This window comes from Balearica regulorum, chromosome 7 (assembly GCF_011004875.1).
Source record: "Balearica regulorum gibbericeps isolate bBalReg1 chromosome 7, bBalReg1.pri, whole genome shotgun sequence".
In the NCBI taxonomy this organism is placed as follows: domain Eukaryota; kingdom Metazoa; phylum Chordata; class Aves; order Gruiformes; family Gruidae; genus Balearica; species Balearica regulorum.
Genome location: NC_046190.1, coordinates 32535465 through 32553510, shown reverse-complemented (window position 1 = coordinate 32553510; position 18046 = coordinate 32535465). Strand labels below are relative to the sequence as shown.

The window sequence follows — 18046 nt, the reverse complement described above, 5'->3', positions numbered from 1 at the left end:
AACAAAAAAACTCTTATGTTCCAGTGAACTTACTGAAGGATTGACAACTATGGAGCAAAACTTGCTCTTCTCCTTACAGAATTAGTCGAGTCTTCAACTTGGCAGAGGTTAAAAAGTCAGAAATGTAAGTTCAAATGCACAAAAAAAAAGGTGTTAGTATTTACATACATAGTAGACACTAAGTATTTTCTTTAAAAAAAAAAATATTTTAAGTAATATTAGTTAATATTAAATCAGAAGTGACTAAGTATTTCAAACAAATTTGATTTTATATCCAGTTTTAATAAACCTTGCGAGGTGCTCAGATAAGTGGGGAGCTTTTATTCCAGCAAGTTAAAAGTATCTTTAGAATGGGTTTTTACAAATATTTATCACCTTAATTGGGCAGTGTACCTTTTATTCAGATCAGCATTTCAAATGACCACAACCCCTAATAAAAGAACATCTCCTTGTTGATAAGTATTTGCAAGGGAAACAAGACCTTTACACATATTTTCTCACGTCTGGAGTGGAACTGGCTTTTCCTCCCTCCAAGAATGATAAGAACAGTTCATTAGTTCCTTTAGCTCCTAAAGGGCAGCATAACTGAAATGTTGTTACAAAACATGCAAATAAATTCTGTTTGCCAACGTCATCTAGGTTTGATCCGCACATGATTTTCTGCAATAACCTTCTTAAAGGCATTAATTCTTTCCTTTCATTACAAAGCAAAAATACAACATTGTTTAAGCCAGCAGGGATGGTTTTAAGCAATGAAGTTAAGCTGCTCTAAACACACTAAAATTTTCATAGGTCATTTCCTTCTGCTCTTAGGGAATAAAATGTTACAAGCACATTGATGTTGACGTAAGGTGTTTCTATAAACAGTACAGCTCAGATACTACAACTTCTATTTACTTTCTTTGACAACAAAGCTGGGAGACCCCGCCATATTTTCCTTCGACATGGCTGCGAAACCAATGCACAGGCAATATATTTACATTTTTGTTTCATGAACTGTACGTAGACTTCACAAACACAACCGGGCAAAAGAATGAAATGTCAAAATCTTACCTTCTGCAGTATTTGCCTTGGCAGCTACTTGTTCTGAGGCACCATGAGTACTTGTTTGTCTGACCGGATCACTGTGGTTTGTGCTCAACACATTTTCTCCTAGCGATGTGGCAGACAGTGCAGCATACTTGATATTTGAGGTCTGAAAAGATTGTCAAAAATCATTGAAGTGATTGCTATGCTTAAGGAAATATTGAAAGAATTTCCCTTTTCTGTCTGTGCAGGAGAACAAGAAATTCATTCCTGATATAGGACAACAATATGTTTGAATGTTCCATTTTTCAATCTTAAGTCATATTTTGAAAACAGCACTGTTCTATTTCTAAACTTAGTGGCTTTAAGAATCTATTAATGTAGCTACTTTTCTCTTTCAGCTTTTCTTGGTAGAGATGTATTACAAACACATCTGGTTCTCCAGAGATAACATCACTTACCTTTACGTGACCATTTAAAGAAGGCGAGCCTTTTTTACTCTCTGATTGCATGCCGTTGACATGGACTTCAACAGGAGTCAAGCCTGGTGGTGGAGATGGAGTGTTTTGACTATAATTAGGTACTCCAGACAACAGAATACTAGTTAAGGTTGCTTGGGCAGTAGATGGTATCATTAGGTGTGGAATAGCAGAAAAACCTGTAAGAAAATTTGGTCATGTTCTGATTAAGTTTCTCATTTAACTTTGTTGGGCATTGTAGTACTTTATATAAATCTCTATCTTTACGTAGCTTTGATGCATCACTAAACAAGTTCCCATTAGAACTGCATGCCAAAAACATAACCTTTACTCTGTAGATTAACATAGTTTCCTATATAAAACAGATCAAAACATTGCATGTGACAGCATGTCCTAAGTTCATATTAAGTTATAAATTTAAATTTGGATATTTATTCATCTGTGTTATTTAAGAATTATTAAGGTTCTAAAGAATGAATAGTTGCGGATTTTCAATTGTCATTCTAATGCCTTACTGTTGCAGAGTTCACTTAATTTACATTGAATTTCTACCAACCTGTGGCATTTGTGTTAGCAAGAGATGTTGCCCATAACGTGGGACTAGGCGTGCCTGAATTTGGACTCTGCAAGGGACTCACAGAGCTATTAAGGGCATTCAGCAGAGAGTTCGGAGCAGTTGAGGTGTTGACTGACAGCGCCGTTGGACCTAAAAGGCCTGCAAAAAATTATGCGAGTGAATATTTAGCTAAGACTTACAGAATAAAATTTTTCACAAAAGTACCAATTAAAACTAACCAAACAAAACCCCACTAAATTGCACCAGCATATATTTTACAAACAAATTTTAACATTAACCTTGCTGTTAATTTGGTGCACAGAACACATTAAGAATACTTGTTCTTAAACTGGGAATCACATATCCAAGAAGAACTGGAGCATCTTTTATGTCCTTCTACTGGACTCTAATGGCATAACCAAGAGTCTGCACTGGCAGCTCCTCAGCCCTACCATCCCCTTCATATCCCCTCCATTACTGCTGTCAGTTTGTTTCAAAGAAGCATCACTTAGAGAACAAGAAAGCAACTGCACTTCACGACCTCACTTTCATTTCAGGCAATAACCTTTTTCTCAGAAGCTCATATGAATGAATCACTACTTCCACACTAAGAGCTACCCAATTCCTTTTTGCACCTTCAATACTGACTGCAAATCACCCCCCAAATGCATTGCTGATTCCCAAAGCATTCCCTCAAACCAACTCTTCATGTAAGAGCATTCACAAGGCAATTCAGCACTGTACTCTAAAGAGGTAAAAAACCCCAACCCCAAAGTGTAGGCATGACACGAATAGCAACAAAAGCAGCATTAAAAGCCACAGTCAAATGGCACAAGCCATTTGCCCCCATGTGACCCCCAAGAAAGCATGTGACGTGGAATTATGCAGCACTCCTGGATGGCCGGTCGCAAGGGAACATGGCGGTTACATGAGAACTCCCAGTTTCAAGAACCAGTGTCAAGATTTGTCACCAAATTCTTGTGGGACTGTTTGGTTTTCTATACAATGTTTGATAATCAGGTATTTGCAGAGCTTGAAAATAAAATGGTAATTCCAGTCTGGACAATCCACTTCTATACAATTACATAAGATAGAAAGCTAACACATTTCCTTCCTGAATTTTATGTTGATAAGTAAGGTCTAAATTAGTAGCATGTACATCCCTCAATTATAGCAAGATACAGCCAGCACTGAAACGTGGCGTTAGCTATGTTAACTTTCATGGTACTGTTGGCAGGCTTAAGTACCTATTCAAATTCAAGACAACCTGAGACATCACAATATTGTCAAAGAAAGAAATTTGATTTGAAAGAGTTTCTTCTGAAAGTTGTAAAAGCAACATCCTATTTCACCTGCATTTCCCTCCCTTTCGCTTTCAGCTGAGTGGGTTTGTGAGCTTCCAGAGGATTTTCTAGAGAGATGAGTCAGGCAGCTGATTACAAAAGCCTTGGAAGGAAGTTTTGCAACAAGTTCTTGAAAGGCCAGATGCTTTTGGAATTCCCTAATGCTTTAACATGATTCCTTATGCAAAATACACATCTGGTTCTTTTTTCTAGTACAAGTGAATTAAGTTTTAAAAAAACATATATCTATAAAAAAAATGTAAAGATGTGTATAGAATAAAATGCATACCAAGCCCAGTGAGTCCTAGTCCTGCTGAAGACAAGATATCCAAACCAGGACAAGATAGACCAACAGGGCAGGAGACAGTAGAGGGATTTGATGCCATGGTAACTCCACTACTTTCAAGTCCCAAGAGACATTTCCGTGCCTCATACATATTTAAGGCATTTCGTTCAACGCTTTTTACAATCACAGACTGTAAGGAAAGAAAACAAAAACCGGAAAAACAATGAACACAGCTACATAACACGGATCTGCAACACACACTACTTAATACTCCTTCATGGCTATCAGTAACATGCACATGGCAGTGAGAGACAGCACAAGATAGTGTCCATGAGCCAACTACTCAAATTCAGTTGCTTGGGCAGTAAGCTTAGGGATTTGAATGCAGTTGACAATGAAAGCGATGAAAGTCCTTTCTAAGAAAAACAATTGTTATTGTACCTTGGTACAAATCTTAAGTGCCCCAAGATCTAGAGAAGTGAACCAGTAATTAAAATCTTTTCTACTCGCCTGAATATTTTACAATGAACATCTCCCATTAGAAGTATTTTGTAATTCTGTTTCTTGTGGTTCTTTTCAACATCTTGTTTAGAACAGTCAGGCTTTTCTCATAGTCATATTATTTGGTTTGGGTTTTTTTTTCTTTTGTTTAATATCGATTGCTAAAGAACACTGTGGTTACGTGAAGGAGCTACAATTTACGACTAATCTCTTTAAAGACAAATCAAGGGTAGTTCTAGTCAGATACAATCTATCTCCTCATAGTTTGTTTCTTTTATCAGTATCTTCCATACTAAAGCTAATCTCTGTATTGTCAAATATTTAATGAAAAAGTCCAATTACCATAAAGGAAAGCTGCTGTAACATTTAAATTGATATTTCAAGCAGAAAATATATATGCCTTTTATAAGTTTATGATCCATTAAGATAGGGAGGAGGAGCAGACATGTCAATTCATCACCTCTAAAAAGCTGTCATGAATGCCTAAAAAGAATATATTAGCTTTTCACCAACCTTGCTTGGTTGCTTTGGCTTTGGCTTAATGCTTATGAAGACATCTAACTGCTCCATTAGCTGTGTTATAAACTGTGGTTCTACTTCAATTTCTTCCTTCATATCAAACATGAGCACAAGAGGAAGGCAACCCTGAAAAGATGCAAAAATTCATAAAACTTATAACATACCCTTTTCCCATACAAATGTTACCAATAAACTGAAATATAGAGATTTTAATACATGCACAACATAATGCACCAAGTTCAGAAAAAACAGGAAGGATGAAATTTTAAGTAAAGGCATTTACTTGTATGCAAGAATACAGGTGTATCTTTCTACCCTAGGATTCTGAACAGTTTGGTGGTATAAGGGTAAAATTATTCATTGCATATTTGATATCCCAATCAGCACGTACGCTCCACACATTAGCTATTTATACAGACTTAGAGGTGTCCAGAGGATTCAAATTCAGAATCCACTATTACCTATTAAATCAGAACAAAATATTGTCAAGAATTGACAGCAGGACACTCAAACACAAATGGCTTTGTGTTAAACTATGTTTGAGATAAGGAAATAATTCTGAAAAAATATCTCTAAGTCTTAACTTTTACCTTTCTCTTCCCCTGTCCTAGATCAGCTAGATAAATATTTTCCAGCAATATGGATGACATATCTGAAACACTTGAAATATTAAAACTTTAATTAAAAAAAGCATCTCTCAAAAAAAGCCTCAACCCAAACCAAAAAACCTCAATGGTCACTGGATCGCTAGAAATTATTAGAATGCTACTTCTCAGAAAATAACAAAAATAGAGAGTGCAAAGTCAGTGAAAAACAAGTGTTACTTTATGTTTACTTTAGTGTTAATCTAAATTCACAAAATACCACACATATCAAGAAAAAAACCAGTAAGATACATTCAAGAAAGTGATCTTATTTAATCAGTGTCCTGCTTTTGCTTCAGAATGAAAAGCAGCAAACTAGTGTATTTATTCTTCAGATCACCGGTTCAATATCATTTGATATATTCAATATTTTATATTGAAACAGCATTTCTCAACAGTACCACTATAGGTACACAGTACTTCCCAAACCTAAAGTAAGTTTAACTTAAGGAAAATTAAAGCAAGCCATCTTAACTATTTTGACTTCAGGAAGACTGACATATACTTCTTAACTCCACAAAGTGAACTTGTCAGAAAAGAGCAATTATCAATAAAGTCTATCTAAAACCACTGAAATCAATAATCAAGGATTTTACAGTAACAGAACTGCTGAGAGCATTTCATACTTAGATTTTCAAAATATTTTTGTAAAAAAATCATAGAAAGTAGTATCAGAAGGTCTCACCAATAGCCAGCTGAATGAAAATACAACTGAAGGTTAACAAGGAAACCAGGAAAACCAGAAACTTCAAAGTTGAAATGTCATGTTGTATAAGCATATTAAAAGGCTCGTTTTTTATACTACTGTTTTGTTATTGTATGCTTAGAGCACCTACATGATGACGAGAGGAACAGGACTAAATGTTCATTGACAGGAAGTGAGTGAACAAAACTGAGTTGTCAATATGTCTTCTGTAATTCAATATAGTACAGTTCCTCATTATTATATGCAAAACTAACAAAAAGTGAGTCTCGTTATTTTTTAGTGACAATCACAACACAAATGAAACCAAAGGGTTTAAGATAAGGGGAAGACATAGAACAAGAATATTTTAAACAAGGCTCAAACCCCTTCTCGCTTAGATAAATTTTTAATTTTAAATCACTAGGTATTCTTTCTTCCTTTTACAATTTGCCCTCATCGCTACTACGAGTATTGTCTTACCCACCACGTTCAATATATTCCTGCAAGCAATATGCTGAAGATTAGAAACCGAGACTTGCAATACTTGTCAGAGATAAGGGGTATTCACAATCTATACACCACAGAATTCATAGCCTTCTCAAAGCAATTTACTCAAGGAAAGTTACTAGTTGATATTAGGGTTTCCATTTGGATATACTGTCCTACTGTAAGGTATGCATGCACTGCATCATGTTTTCTGTTGATACTGTAAACTCTGCCTCAAATATAGTTTCTTGTGAGAATTACAGATTACAAGAATTTAGTAGTTCAGAAAAATGCTATGGCATTTCTTTTCTTGGTATTGATGTTCAGATGCTTCTAGATAGTTATTCCTAGGAGCTCTGCAGAGATCCAATCACTATTTTTGAATCACCTCTCCAATTCCATAGGACACTTGTGCTGCCTAGCTGTGAAACAGCGTCAGCTGTTATTACGATGGAATCAGAGGAGCTGGCAGGAGGCAGTAACAACTGACCATGGCAAGAGGTCAGCATGCAGTCACACCCTGCAGGAAATCACTCCACAACCCAGAAATCTCATCCCACTGAACAATGCTCAAGAAAGCAAATCAAGTGAAATTTACTTCAAAAGCTGAGAATGACTGCAGTTATCTACCTGTATGTAGGCATTGGCATTGCTGGCATATTTAAGTTTGTTTTTTTTAATCTGAAGCTGAAAAATACTGTTTTTACTAAGTTAAGAATTGGAGGTAAGTTTTTATCTGGTTAGTTACTTCTTCCCTCAGCTTTTCACATTTTTATTGGTTAACAATATATGGTCCTTCTTTGCCAAATTTGCTTTTAAAACTTATTTTATATACAAAACTGGAAACAACAGTTTCAGAACATGTAACACCTGCAAGTTGAAACAGACCAAGTCTCTTAGGTCAGTGCAGTTCTGAGTGCTACAGGGTGATATACTGTATGTGATCTGGGATAGTAAGTTGTACTAATGTATCTGGAATTATTAAATCAAACTTCAGTATTTCCAAATACGTCCCTTGCATAATTCTAAGTTTCTAGAGTAAAGGTGTACTTTGATGTCACATGATAGCTTGTTTGCATCTCCTTCTACTTCATGAACCTCCGGAAGAGTCCTACTTAAACCTCACCAAGGAAATGCATAGAATAAAAAGCTATCTCTTAGTATTTACAGACAATAATATCCTAGAATATAATAATCATTAAAGTAACTGTAAAAACAGAATGGCACCATGTTTTGTTTTGTACCATATAGTAAGGCACAGTGCCACATGAGAGATGTGGACTTCTGGAATGTAATGGTATCATGGTTTATCCTGGTATCAGCTTTGAATTGGATTTGAGTCCAGTTCTCCCATGTGCTGTTTGTAAATATCCATATATAAAAAAAAAAAAATCTTTGTACAAACATTAGTAGTACTGTGATGTCTAAAGGCTCCTGTGAAAGTTAAAGACCAATATAACAAAAACTTACACAAATAATATTATTCATCACCAGAGCTATTTTTATAAAAGACCTTGTAGTACTGAGGCTATGGTACTAGAAAAAAAATGTAAGACTGCAGAATGAGTAAGTATTTCCCTATAGTTCTCCAGTTTCCTTGAAAACTCACCTACATAGGAACTGAGAAATTCCTACCAATTTCCCCCAAAAGAAACCTATTTAACATGACAAACATGGAAAATACAGGTTGGCAAAACAAAAACAACCACCACCCAGCAACAACAAACCCTCCAAAAATCTGCCTTCTACTCAGAAGCATATTGTTATCGTAAATTTAAATTACTTATGTTGCATTTGTATTACCAAGGTCATTTTTAAAATCATACCAGAGATCACAAATGTTTTAGATAACTACAAACAGTCCCAAAACATTGACAAAAATAGAACACTCAGCTGCATCAGCTTTTTGCTATGTGAGTAGTAATCCTTCCTCTGTAAGGCTAGTTTACTTTTGACCAATAAATACATGCAGAATGAGCATATTTTCTATAATCTGGCATTTTTTCTCCAAACAAGTTTCACTGAAAATATTTACCATGAGATATTGCCTGGCAAGACAGACAGACTCAATTGTGCCCTGGAGGTAGACAGTGGATTTCTTCTGTGGGTTACTAGGGTCAGGGAAGTGGATCTGAGCACCAGTCCTCTGCATGATATGTTTGATGTTACTGCCGTTTCGACCCATCATAAAGAGATGATGCTGTGCTGCAATGTCTAGTTGTGTGCTCACAGGGATCGCAGAGGCCAGGCTCCCAGCTAGGTGTTCTAAAAGCATGGCTGTTCCTTCCTGCAGGGGAAATGCAAGAAACCGGTGAAACAGTGCTCACAGGCATACAAAACAACATTGCAGTCTATTTCCTTGATTGTCATGGATTCCACAGTCAAGATAAACACAGAATTTTCTTTAACAACCCGACTGATTTGTTAAGGGTAAGAGATGGACTAAGCTCTACTTGCTATTCCTAGTTTAGGACCAAATTTAGGGTTTAATTGCCATCGTAAAAGACAACATTGAATGGTTTGGTCCCAATATGCCCGGATATAGGAAAGACGATAGATTTATTTGGGGAGGTATACTTGCAAAATTATTCTCTCAATTTTGGCCCACGATGTTCTAACTGACTTGAGATATGCCCATTTAAGACCATTCCAGTCTGTCTCACTGACAGTTGTTAACAAGGAAACTTTATTTTATTAAGATAAATAGGCTCATGGCAGTTCCTTCACTTAACTTTCAAATTCACATCTCCCAATTCTGGTTTCGCAAGACGAGTTTTAGTGACTGTTACTTCAACTTTCAAGGTTACATATTTGAGTGCACATCGAGAAGATCAAAGCATGAAGAATTCATGGTGGGTTTTTTGTTTTGTGGGGGCTTGGGGATCTTTTTGTTTGGCGCTTTTTTTCTTTTTTTTAATTAAAAGATGGGTAAGATTAGCACGTATTCCAGAATTGCTGGAAACCCAAACAGGTGTGCAAGAGAAAAACAGATTAAAAGCTTCTCACAAACCATGCTAAATCCTAAACTTAAAACTATTTGCTACATATTTTTACACCTCATCTATACCAATTAAGTTTAAAAAACCCACAAACCCTGAGACTTCAGAAGTGATTATACTAACATGTATTGATGAGGCAGGATATAACATTAATACAGTTCTTAAGTACCTATATTATGATTATATTTATGACATGCAGAAACTTACTTAAGACGACACATTACCTTCACAGCACTAGTGTTATTTTGAGACCCTCTGACAATGACTGTAGCACCATACATTCGAGAGCGTTGTTTAAAGGAAACTGAAATATTATACGTCTGAGATATATGCTGAATTGTGGGAGAATTAGGATCTGGGATTGGTTGGAGAATTCCAGCAATAGGCAATTCAAACATGAGTACCAATGGAAGCAGCTCCTGCAACAACATTGAAGAGAAGATATTGACAGCTGAAATCACACTCACTAGAACTATTACTGAATCATAACATGTTGGTCAGGGATTATTAAATTGACATAATACCTCTGCTGCCCAGGGTTCATTGATAAAAATATCATATCTTGAGTTGGAAAAAGGCAACAACGTTTCCAGGGACAGGAGAGTTTGTTTTTCATAGGTTTTTTGTTTGGTTTTGCTTTGTTTTTCCAAAACAGCAGGATATTTTCCAACTATGTAGCACCAATAAAGCCAGGTAATTTCCCACACTTAGCCATCAGACCTACAAACAGGTCAAGATTTGTAAAACTTCCTAGAGAAGTCTCTTTTCTGCCATGGAGTAATTAGAGCTCTGAAGTCAGCTACAAAGCTACATAAGCATCAGCTTCTTTCATGACTGTCAAGACCAAGGCAGTGTAAGTGATATATCTGACTACAACAACTGCGAACATTTTTTCATAATTTATTAGACTTATAATTATCCATGCCAGAATACACATACAAATCAAAACTAGAAGGTAAAGTAGAAGAACGCTACAAGTGGAGAATGGAACTGAACTCCACCAAATTATTTACTCACATTATACATGAGAATGGTTAAAATTAAAAAGGCAGCAGTTGTCTTTCCTAAGTCATAGATTCACACAGGATGCCTGAACTTCTACAGGCCATCTGTGGAAGGTAAATTAAGATGCAATTTTAAACACAGTATGGGATACTTTACATCTTGCTTATACTGTGCACTTTGTGTTCAAGTTCCACCTTGGGCAAGTTAAAAATTTGGCCAGAATGCAAATCACTGTTTTTATAATACCCGTTGCATTTTACTCATACGGATACTCACATTTGCTCCTATATTTCTGCTGTCATAAGACAGAGCCAGACAACCCTAGGGTTCTCAAAACTATACTTTTTTTTTTCCCCCCCCTTTCAACTGTTTTCAAGGGAACACCATACCAAAATAGACCATTACCCGAATTCTAACTCTTGCGGACTCCACTCCAGCTGGCTGTCCTGCAATAGACACCTGGAAGAGCAAGAATATAAAGACATAGCATCACAATTTCAAATGAGGCATTGGAAAAGTTATTGATACACCTGTGTACTCTTAAAAAAATTAAAAAAATCAACAGTTATTTCACATCTGGTAACATCCTAGAGTTCTCTAAACAGTGGCTGAAAACAAAAACCAGTTTAAAAAATATCTATGAGTATTATAGCACCTTGGGTTACATAGGCTTAAGCAACTAGAAAAAACTGATACATCAAACAATATAGTTTGGATCAAATAATGGAATTACTACTGTACACACGTGCTCAATGCTAATATTCAACAACAGTAGGTTTTCTTGAACATTTTGAAATTACTGTATTTTCCTCAGCAGCCACTAGAACGCACACGACGGAATTCTAAATACAGTGATGAAAGACTTGCAAGTAAACATTCCAGTAATACTAGCATTACAAGAGATGTACAATTCAGGTTCAATGGCTTATTCTAATGAAGCTGAACTCTTACAATAGGACATTCATTTTTGCTAGCTATCCAAGTTTAGATTTCAAATAAGTTACATCATAAGCCAAAAAGCACCAAGAAAATAATCAATATGCTAAATAAGTCAGGTGTTGAACAGGAAAAAAATTTACAAAAGCAGTGCTTTTCATACTGCTTCTCTACCATTCACACTAAGTTGTTGACTTCTGTATGCTCTAAACTATTTTAGTTTAAAAAAAATTAAAGTTATCCATGAGCCATCACAAATTGTTTCCATCTGTTCATAAAGATCTGCTCACTTAGGAAGTCCCGTGCTTTCCACAGAGTGTAAATACCAAAAATCCATTTCCCTGAACATGAACTCACCATGCCCAGAAAACCCAAATTGACGAAACAAGTCTAGGGATGTTTTATACTCTCAGGAATTACAGTGTGAGTTAAGTATTAAACAATACTTACTTGGTTGCTTTTCTCTGCTTGATTATTCCTATTTGAGTCTGGAAAATGGATATGGCATCCTGTTTCCTCCATCACCTTTTTAATATTATTGCCACCTTTACCTATCACATGAGAATGTTCTGTATGTGAAACATCCATCTTCAAGGTTACCCGATTGCTCTGGAAATTAAACACCCAGGTTAGATTGGTTCACAGCAGAACCTGAGTATTTTAGAGTAATGTACTTCAGGAACGACATTCAAAATTGTATTTCCAAAGTATTTTTGCTGTGGCTTAACTGGCTTACTACTCAAGCCAGTACTCAATATGGATCATAATCAGATGCTAAACCATTGACATTTTCTTTCCAATGAAGAAATAACATGGAAATAAATACCCTCAAAGATCCATCTTCAAAAATGCCTAAGGCTTTTAAAACACACCCTAGCTTTTATCAACTGTGACTTAAACATCCTTTTGCAATCTGTTCAAATTTATTTTTTCTGTGTTCTTTCAATTGCAGCCACACCCTCCTGTCTTATCTGAAAAGATCTTATGATGAAGACTTTGGCAAATCAAAGCCATCGGACCTAAAATAACAGGTTTTTTTCCTCCTTTAACAAACATACCAAATTTTTCTGGTACATCAGTTTTTAGAATACACAAACACCACCTACAGCTGTTGTTAAAAGGGATATTTGTTAACAGTCCATAGCAATGCTGTTAATAGCTGTTCAAAAAAATAGCGCTTATGACTGGAGTGTTCCTTTTGGCAACCTGTTTAGAGAATGAAAAAGCTGGCATACAACTACACAGAAGCCACACACACTGCCCCAAAAGACTTGATACTGGATGAAAAAAAAAAATCTGATGAACATGAGACCCCTGGCCAAAATATAGATGTTTTAGAAATTCTGGTCCTAGTGTTTCAGAGTACAAGAATGCAGCAACAGTTAAAAACAGAACTGTTCCCAAAATTGAATTTCAAACAGAAACAAAATTTTAGGTTCACTGAAGTGGCTGCATAATCTGCTGTTTGCAGTGAAGCTGTATTTCAGATTTTAAAGTAAAAAGCCCAATCCCATGAACAAGCTATGTATGCTTTTAGCCATATGGCTGGAAATTATATTTCTATATAGTCCAAATCTGGAAAAAGTGCTTTAAAGCAAGTATTTTCTTGTAGCATGTTTAAATAAGTTTGTATACACCAAATACCATCATCCAGAAGGAATATATTGGAGACTTTGCTTTGGAGCGTCCATAAATCCCTTCTGTTTAAATGAGACCATGTAAAGAGATCAATGTCACCACCAAATTAGGGGTTAAGGCGTTATTCAAAGTAAGTTCTTTCTTACTTTCGTGTCCAAGACAGACATAATTTTCTCTTTTGCTTCTTTAACATTTTCCTTTTTTCCAGAGACTTTAATATGGGGATCTATAAAAGAAATAAAGACTTGTAAGAAAAATACAGTAAAATATCTATCAAAAATTTCCTCACTGCTTACATAAATTTGAATCCGTTATTTATAGCTCAGCAATAAACTGTACCACTAACCTTTGGGATTCAGCTAAAAACCAAATGTATTGTTCCATCCCTTCAAGCCCTTCTGGTAATTAGGACTACCAGATCAGTTTATTAAACATGATAACCAACCTCAAATAAACAGAAATCAAACATCACTATTATAAACATTGTCTGCAATGCAATTACGTAGCTAAGCCATCATGTCTTCTCGAACAAATATTAAGAGGACCATAGAAATTTTTTGATAGCCTTGTTCAAGCTTAACACAACATCTAAGAAAATCCCCCACCAAACTCAAACCCACCCTCATCATCACTTCATGATATTTTATTAGTCTCTAGAACTATTCTTTGCAGTTTTAACCTGGCTATAAAGGTGTCTACATCAGAAGTTTTCTGATTGAAGTTATCAAACTTAAGTGACACTTAAGTATATAAATTAAGATTTGCTACTAAGCTATATACCCAGGAACACCACCTGCTGATGGCACTTTTTGCCCAGCTAGATCTAAAATGTTGATTCTACAACATACTTCAGTCTACATTATAATTTTCAGTCCATTGTCTTTAAACAGCAGAAGGTGGTGTGCTGAGTTTTCAGTTACAGTTCTGCATCCTGGATGGGAAAGTACAGAAGTGACTTTGGAACTAAATCTAGTATCAACTACTCAAAAAAGTGCGAAAATTACACATTAGATAGTTTAGCAGCACCATCTGGTGTCCAGAACCATGAAGTGTCACAACACAAAAATCACTGCCAAAACATTAAATATAGGTTCAATTAAAATAAGCAAACAAAAAAATCCCCAACTATCACCCAAATTTCCAAGTATTAGAAATACGGATATGATTTTGCAGGTGATGTCTCTTTCCCCAGTTCTTGAGTCCCCTCCCTTTTGCAGTGTAAGAGTGCTTTTTCTGCTATGATGGAATAAACTGTTCTCAGAAAAAAATAATCTAAAGGCTCTTCTGTCTAAAGAATTAGTCTAATTCATTATGCCAGACAGATACATACATCGTAGGGTATATAAAAGTAAATATATTCTCAATGGCAGGAGAAAACATAGCCCTAACACAACATATCTGCCTTTCCCATCATCTCAATGATTGAAATCACTACGAAAGAAATGCCAAATAACACAATTTCAGATTGTAAACCTGTTGTATTCAATTGAAAATTGAAACTGTTTAAGCCATGCCTGGATACTCTTTTCGTTCCAACAACAAAAAACCTCTAGTCTTTATCACTGGGGAGTTCTGAGCACGTTCTGCTGGGGATACAGAAACACTGACGGAACACAGGATTCACTGCCAAGTTTCATGAAAGTCAAGAAAAATGTAGCATTTTCAGTTCCGAGAAACAGATATATTTCATTTTCAAAAAATGGAAAAACTGTAGTCGCAAAAACATGGTATGCACATAGAATCTACAGAAGCTCCAAAAATTTGCTGCTTCAGCCTTTTCACAATGGAGCAAAGTAAAAAAAACCCCAAACACAAAAAACCAACAAAAAACCAAAATAGTCTTAAGGGCAATATTTCCTTTCTTTTTTAAGTTGACAGTAAGCCATGTGGTTCTAATGTGTTTAAGCTGTGAATGATATTTGAAGTGGATGTCACAGGCAGAAGTTCCCAGAAGCAAATTCTAGCACACTATGTATGCTCCAAGTGCTCTTTAGAGGCAACCAGGAAAAACACAAAACCAGACCACCACCACTTAGGGGTTGATTTTTGCATATTTGTAAACATACTCTAGTACACATTTGGTCACAAGTATGAGAAATATTTGAAATAAGCCTGGCATCCTATTAGTACCAAAGAAGATTACTACCTTTCCTTAATACTATTTGTTTAGCCATGGAGCCGACCGAGAGCTTATGGGTCAGGATTAAAGGGAGGGCAGGGACAGGTGACACCATAATGGGCGTCTGCTACAGGCCACCCGACCAGGAAGACCAAGCAGATGAGGCCTTCTATAGACAGATAGGAGCAACCTCACATTCAAAAGCCCTGGTCCTCATGGGGGATCTCAGTCACCCCAGTATCTGTTAGAGGGAGAACATAGCAGGGCACAAACAATCCAAGAGGTTCCTGGAATGTGTTAACTTCTTTCTCCAAGTGATAGAGGAACCAACAAGGAGAGGTGCCATGCTGGACTTTGTTCTTACCAAGGAGGGGCTGGTGGGGAATGTGAAGCTCAAGGGCAGCCTTGGCTACAGTGACCATGAAATGGTGGAGTTCAAGATGCTCAGGGCAGTGAGGAGGGTGCACAGCAAGCTCGCTGCCCTGGACTTCAGGAAGCAGATTTTGGCCTCTTCAAGAATCTGCTTCGTAGAATACTACGGGACAAAGCCCTGGAGGGAAGAATGGCCCAAGAAGCTAGTTAATATTCAAGGATCATCTCACCCAAGCTCAGGAGCAATGCATCCCAACAAAGAAGTCAGGCAAAAACACCAGGAGGCCTGTATGGATGAACAAGGAGCTCCTGGACAAACTCAAACAGAAAAGGAAGCCTACAGAGGGTGGAAGCAAAGACAGGTAGCCTGGGAGGAATAGAGAGAAATTGTCCGAGCAGCCAGGGATCAGGTACCTTTCACCTAAGATGACAGGCTGAGAGAGTTGGGGTTGTTCAGCCTGGGGCAGAGAAGGCTTTGGGGAGACCTTACAGCAGCCTTCCAGTACCTGAAGGGGCCTACAAGAAAGCTGGAGAGGGACTGGTTACAGGGGCATGGAGTGACAGGACAAGGGGTAATGGCCTTAAGCTGAAGGAGGGTAGATTTAGATTAGATATTAGGCAGAAATTCTCTACTGTGAGGGTGGTGAGGCACTGGCACAGGTTGCCCAGAGAAGCTGTGGATGCCTCCTCCCTGGAAGTGTTCAAGACCAGGTTGGATGGGGCTTTGGGCGACCTGGTCTAGTGGAGGGTGTCCCTGCCCATGGCAGGGGGGTTGGAACTAGATGATCTTTAATGTACCTTCCAACCCAAACCACTTTGATTGTATGGGTGAAAACACATTTTAGAATACCTGGTTTTTTCTATTTCTCATCTCAGTTTTACACCTCTTTTGTTGATACTGACAGCTTCAGCAAAACCCCCGCATATTTCTACATTTAACCATTCTTTGTTCTTTTTAGAGGAAAACAAACTCACTCACTTTAAAACCAAAAGCAAAGAAGAATCCACTGACATCAGTGACAATTCTAAAATATGCTATGAAATCTTTTAAAATTGGTTTTAAGTATCCTCTCCTTACTTGACTTCTCAATGACGCAGTAGTTTGTAATGGATAAGAATCAACTTGTTTTTAAGTTAACAGAATTCTTCCTTTGAGACTCACTCACTCTTTCCTTCAAGGAAACACAATTTAGATATGACATCCACATCAAAATTTTGCATGAGAAGAGTTACCTGCAATTAATAGAATTTGAATTTTTTGAATGGGTTTTGCAAGAATTGAAAGCACATTGAAGTTACGTATCATCTGCAGGAAAATCAACAGGTACCCAAACAATACTGAATCAATGAACAAACAGATCACTTCAGGGACTGCTTAAAAATTCAGAAGGGCAATTAGATCATATAATCTGATTCTCTATTACAGATCCTTAAATTTCTTAAATATACCTCTCTATGGAATCAATTAACTTGTCTGCATTGCAGTTCCTCTGGAAAATGTGGAAAAGCAGAAAATTGTCTGCTCTAATGGCTCAGCAATTTCAGTCTCCCAGCTTTGTGCCCAATTTGTGATACAGTTTGCACTGAGGATCACTAGTTCTTCTACTACCTTCTCCCCCACCCCGAGATTAAAGAACCCTTAGTGTTTAATAGTGTCTTCCAGCAAAGGTTCATATGCTAAGGAAATCACCCATATCAACTCTTTTTTCTGAAACAATCCCTACTCTAATTTGACCAATCATTATGAAAAATTAGCTAGAGAAGCTGCCTGGTTTTTTCCCTAAATTATTTCTTTTCAAAGTAAAAGGATTTTGTTTGTTTTTAAACACTATACCACAGGCGAATTTCCCAGGAGATAATCAACAGGCAAGCTTCTCCCAAACTTCTCGGAAGCCCAGTACAGATCAGGCTGCATTTGACCTCAAACGACTGTCTGCTAAATAGAGAAAACCCACCCCTAATGGAATCAGCATTTACTTCCAGTTTCAGCTTTCTGCTTTATCTGAACTATTCTGTGGAAAAGACTGAAACTAGATAGTATCTGAAAATTGTTTTCAGGATTTCTGTCTGAGTAGGAATGAAATGACAATGTAAGGTCTTTGTGCATCAATACGAGTAATTAAAATAGTTGACTTCAGCTTTCTAAATGTTTTCTGAAGCTGTTGCCACCAATAAGGAACCAAATACAATAAAAATGGTTCCAGACAATTTATTAGTTCTCAGCACCACAAACTTAGGGTGCTCAGTACCTGTGTACAACAAGTGATATCTGTTTGCTATTGTATTTACATTAGACCAGGCTGAACACAAAGTTTTTCTCCATCACCTATTTTTCAGGTGCAACTATTTATTTCATGGATTTACAGTTACATTTTTTAATTTAGAAAAAAAATTACCACTTTGCCTTACTACTAAGACAAAAATATTTGTTGGATAAATCTCTACATTTAAT

General features: G+C 36.7%; 1 protein-coding gene across 2 annotated transcripts in view; it reads right to left on the bottom strand.

Annotated features, from left to right (window-relative positions):
* The window catches only part of BICC1 (BicC family RNA binding protein 1), a 112003-nt gene that overhangs the window by 15521 nt on the left and 78436 nt on the right, over nucleotides 1-18046 (bottom strand). For both annotated transcript variants that reach the window (XM_075758787.1, XM_075758788.1), the window contains 10 exons: nucleotides 13250-13329; nucleotides 11916-12074; nucleotides 10935-10988; nucleotides 9749-9943; nucleotides 8561-8812; nucleotides 4705-4836; nucleotides 3694-3880; nucleotides 2062-2220; nucleotides 1488-1684; nucleotides 1054-1195 (listed from right to left, as the gene is read on the bottom strand). In XM_075758787.1, coding sequence (XP_075614902.1) covers nucleotides 1054-1195; nucleotides 1488-1684; nucleotides 2062-2220; nucleotides 3694-3880; nucleotides 4705-4836; nucleotides 8561-8812; nucleotides 9749-9943; nucleotides 10935-10988; nucleotides 11916-12074; nucleotides 13250-13329 — 1557 coding nt within the window. The remainder of the gene's footprint in view (nucleotides 1-1053; nucleotides 1196-1487; nucleotides 1685-2061; nucleotides 2221-3693; nucleotides 3881-4704; nucleotides 4837-8560; nucleotides 8813-9748; nucleotides 9944-10934; nucleotides 10989-11915; nucleotides 12075-13249; nucleotides 13330-18046) is intronic.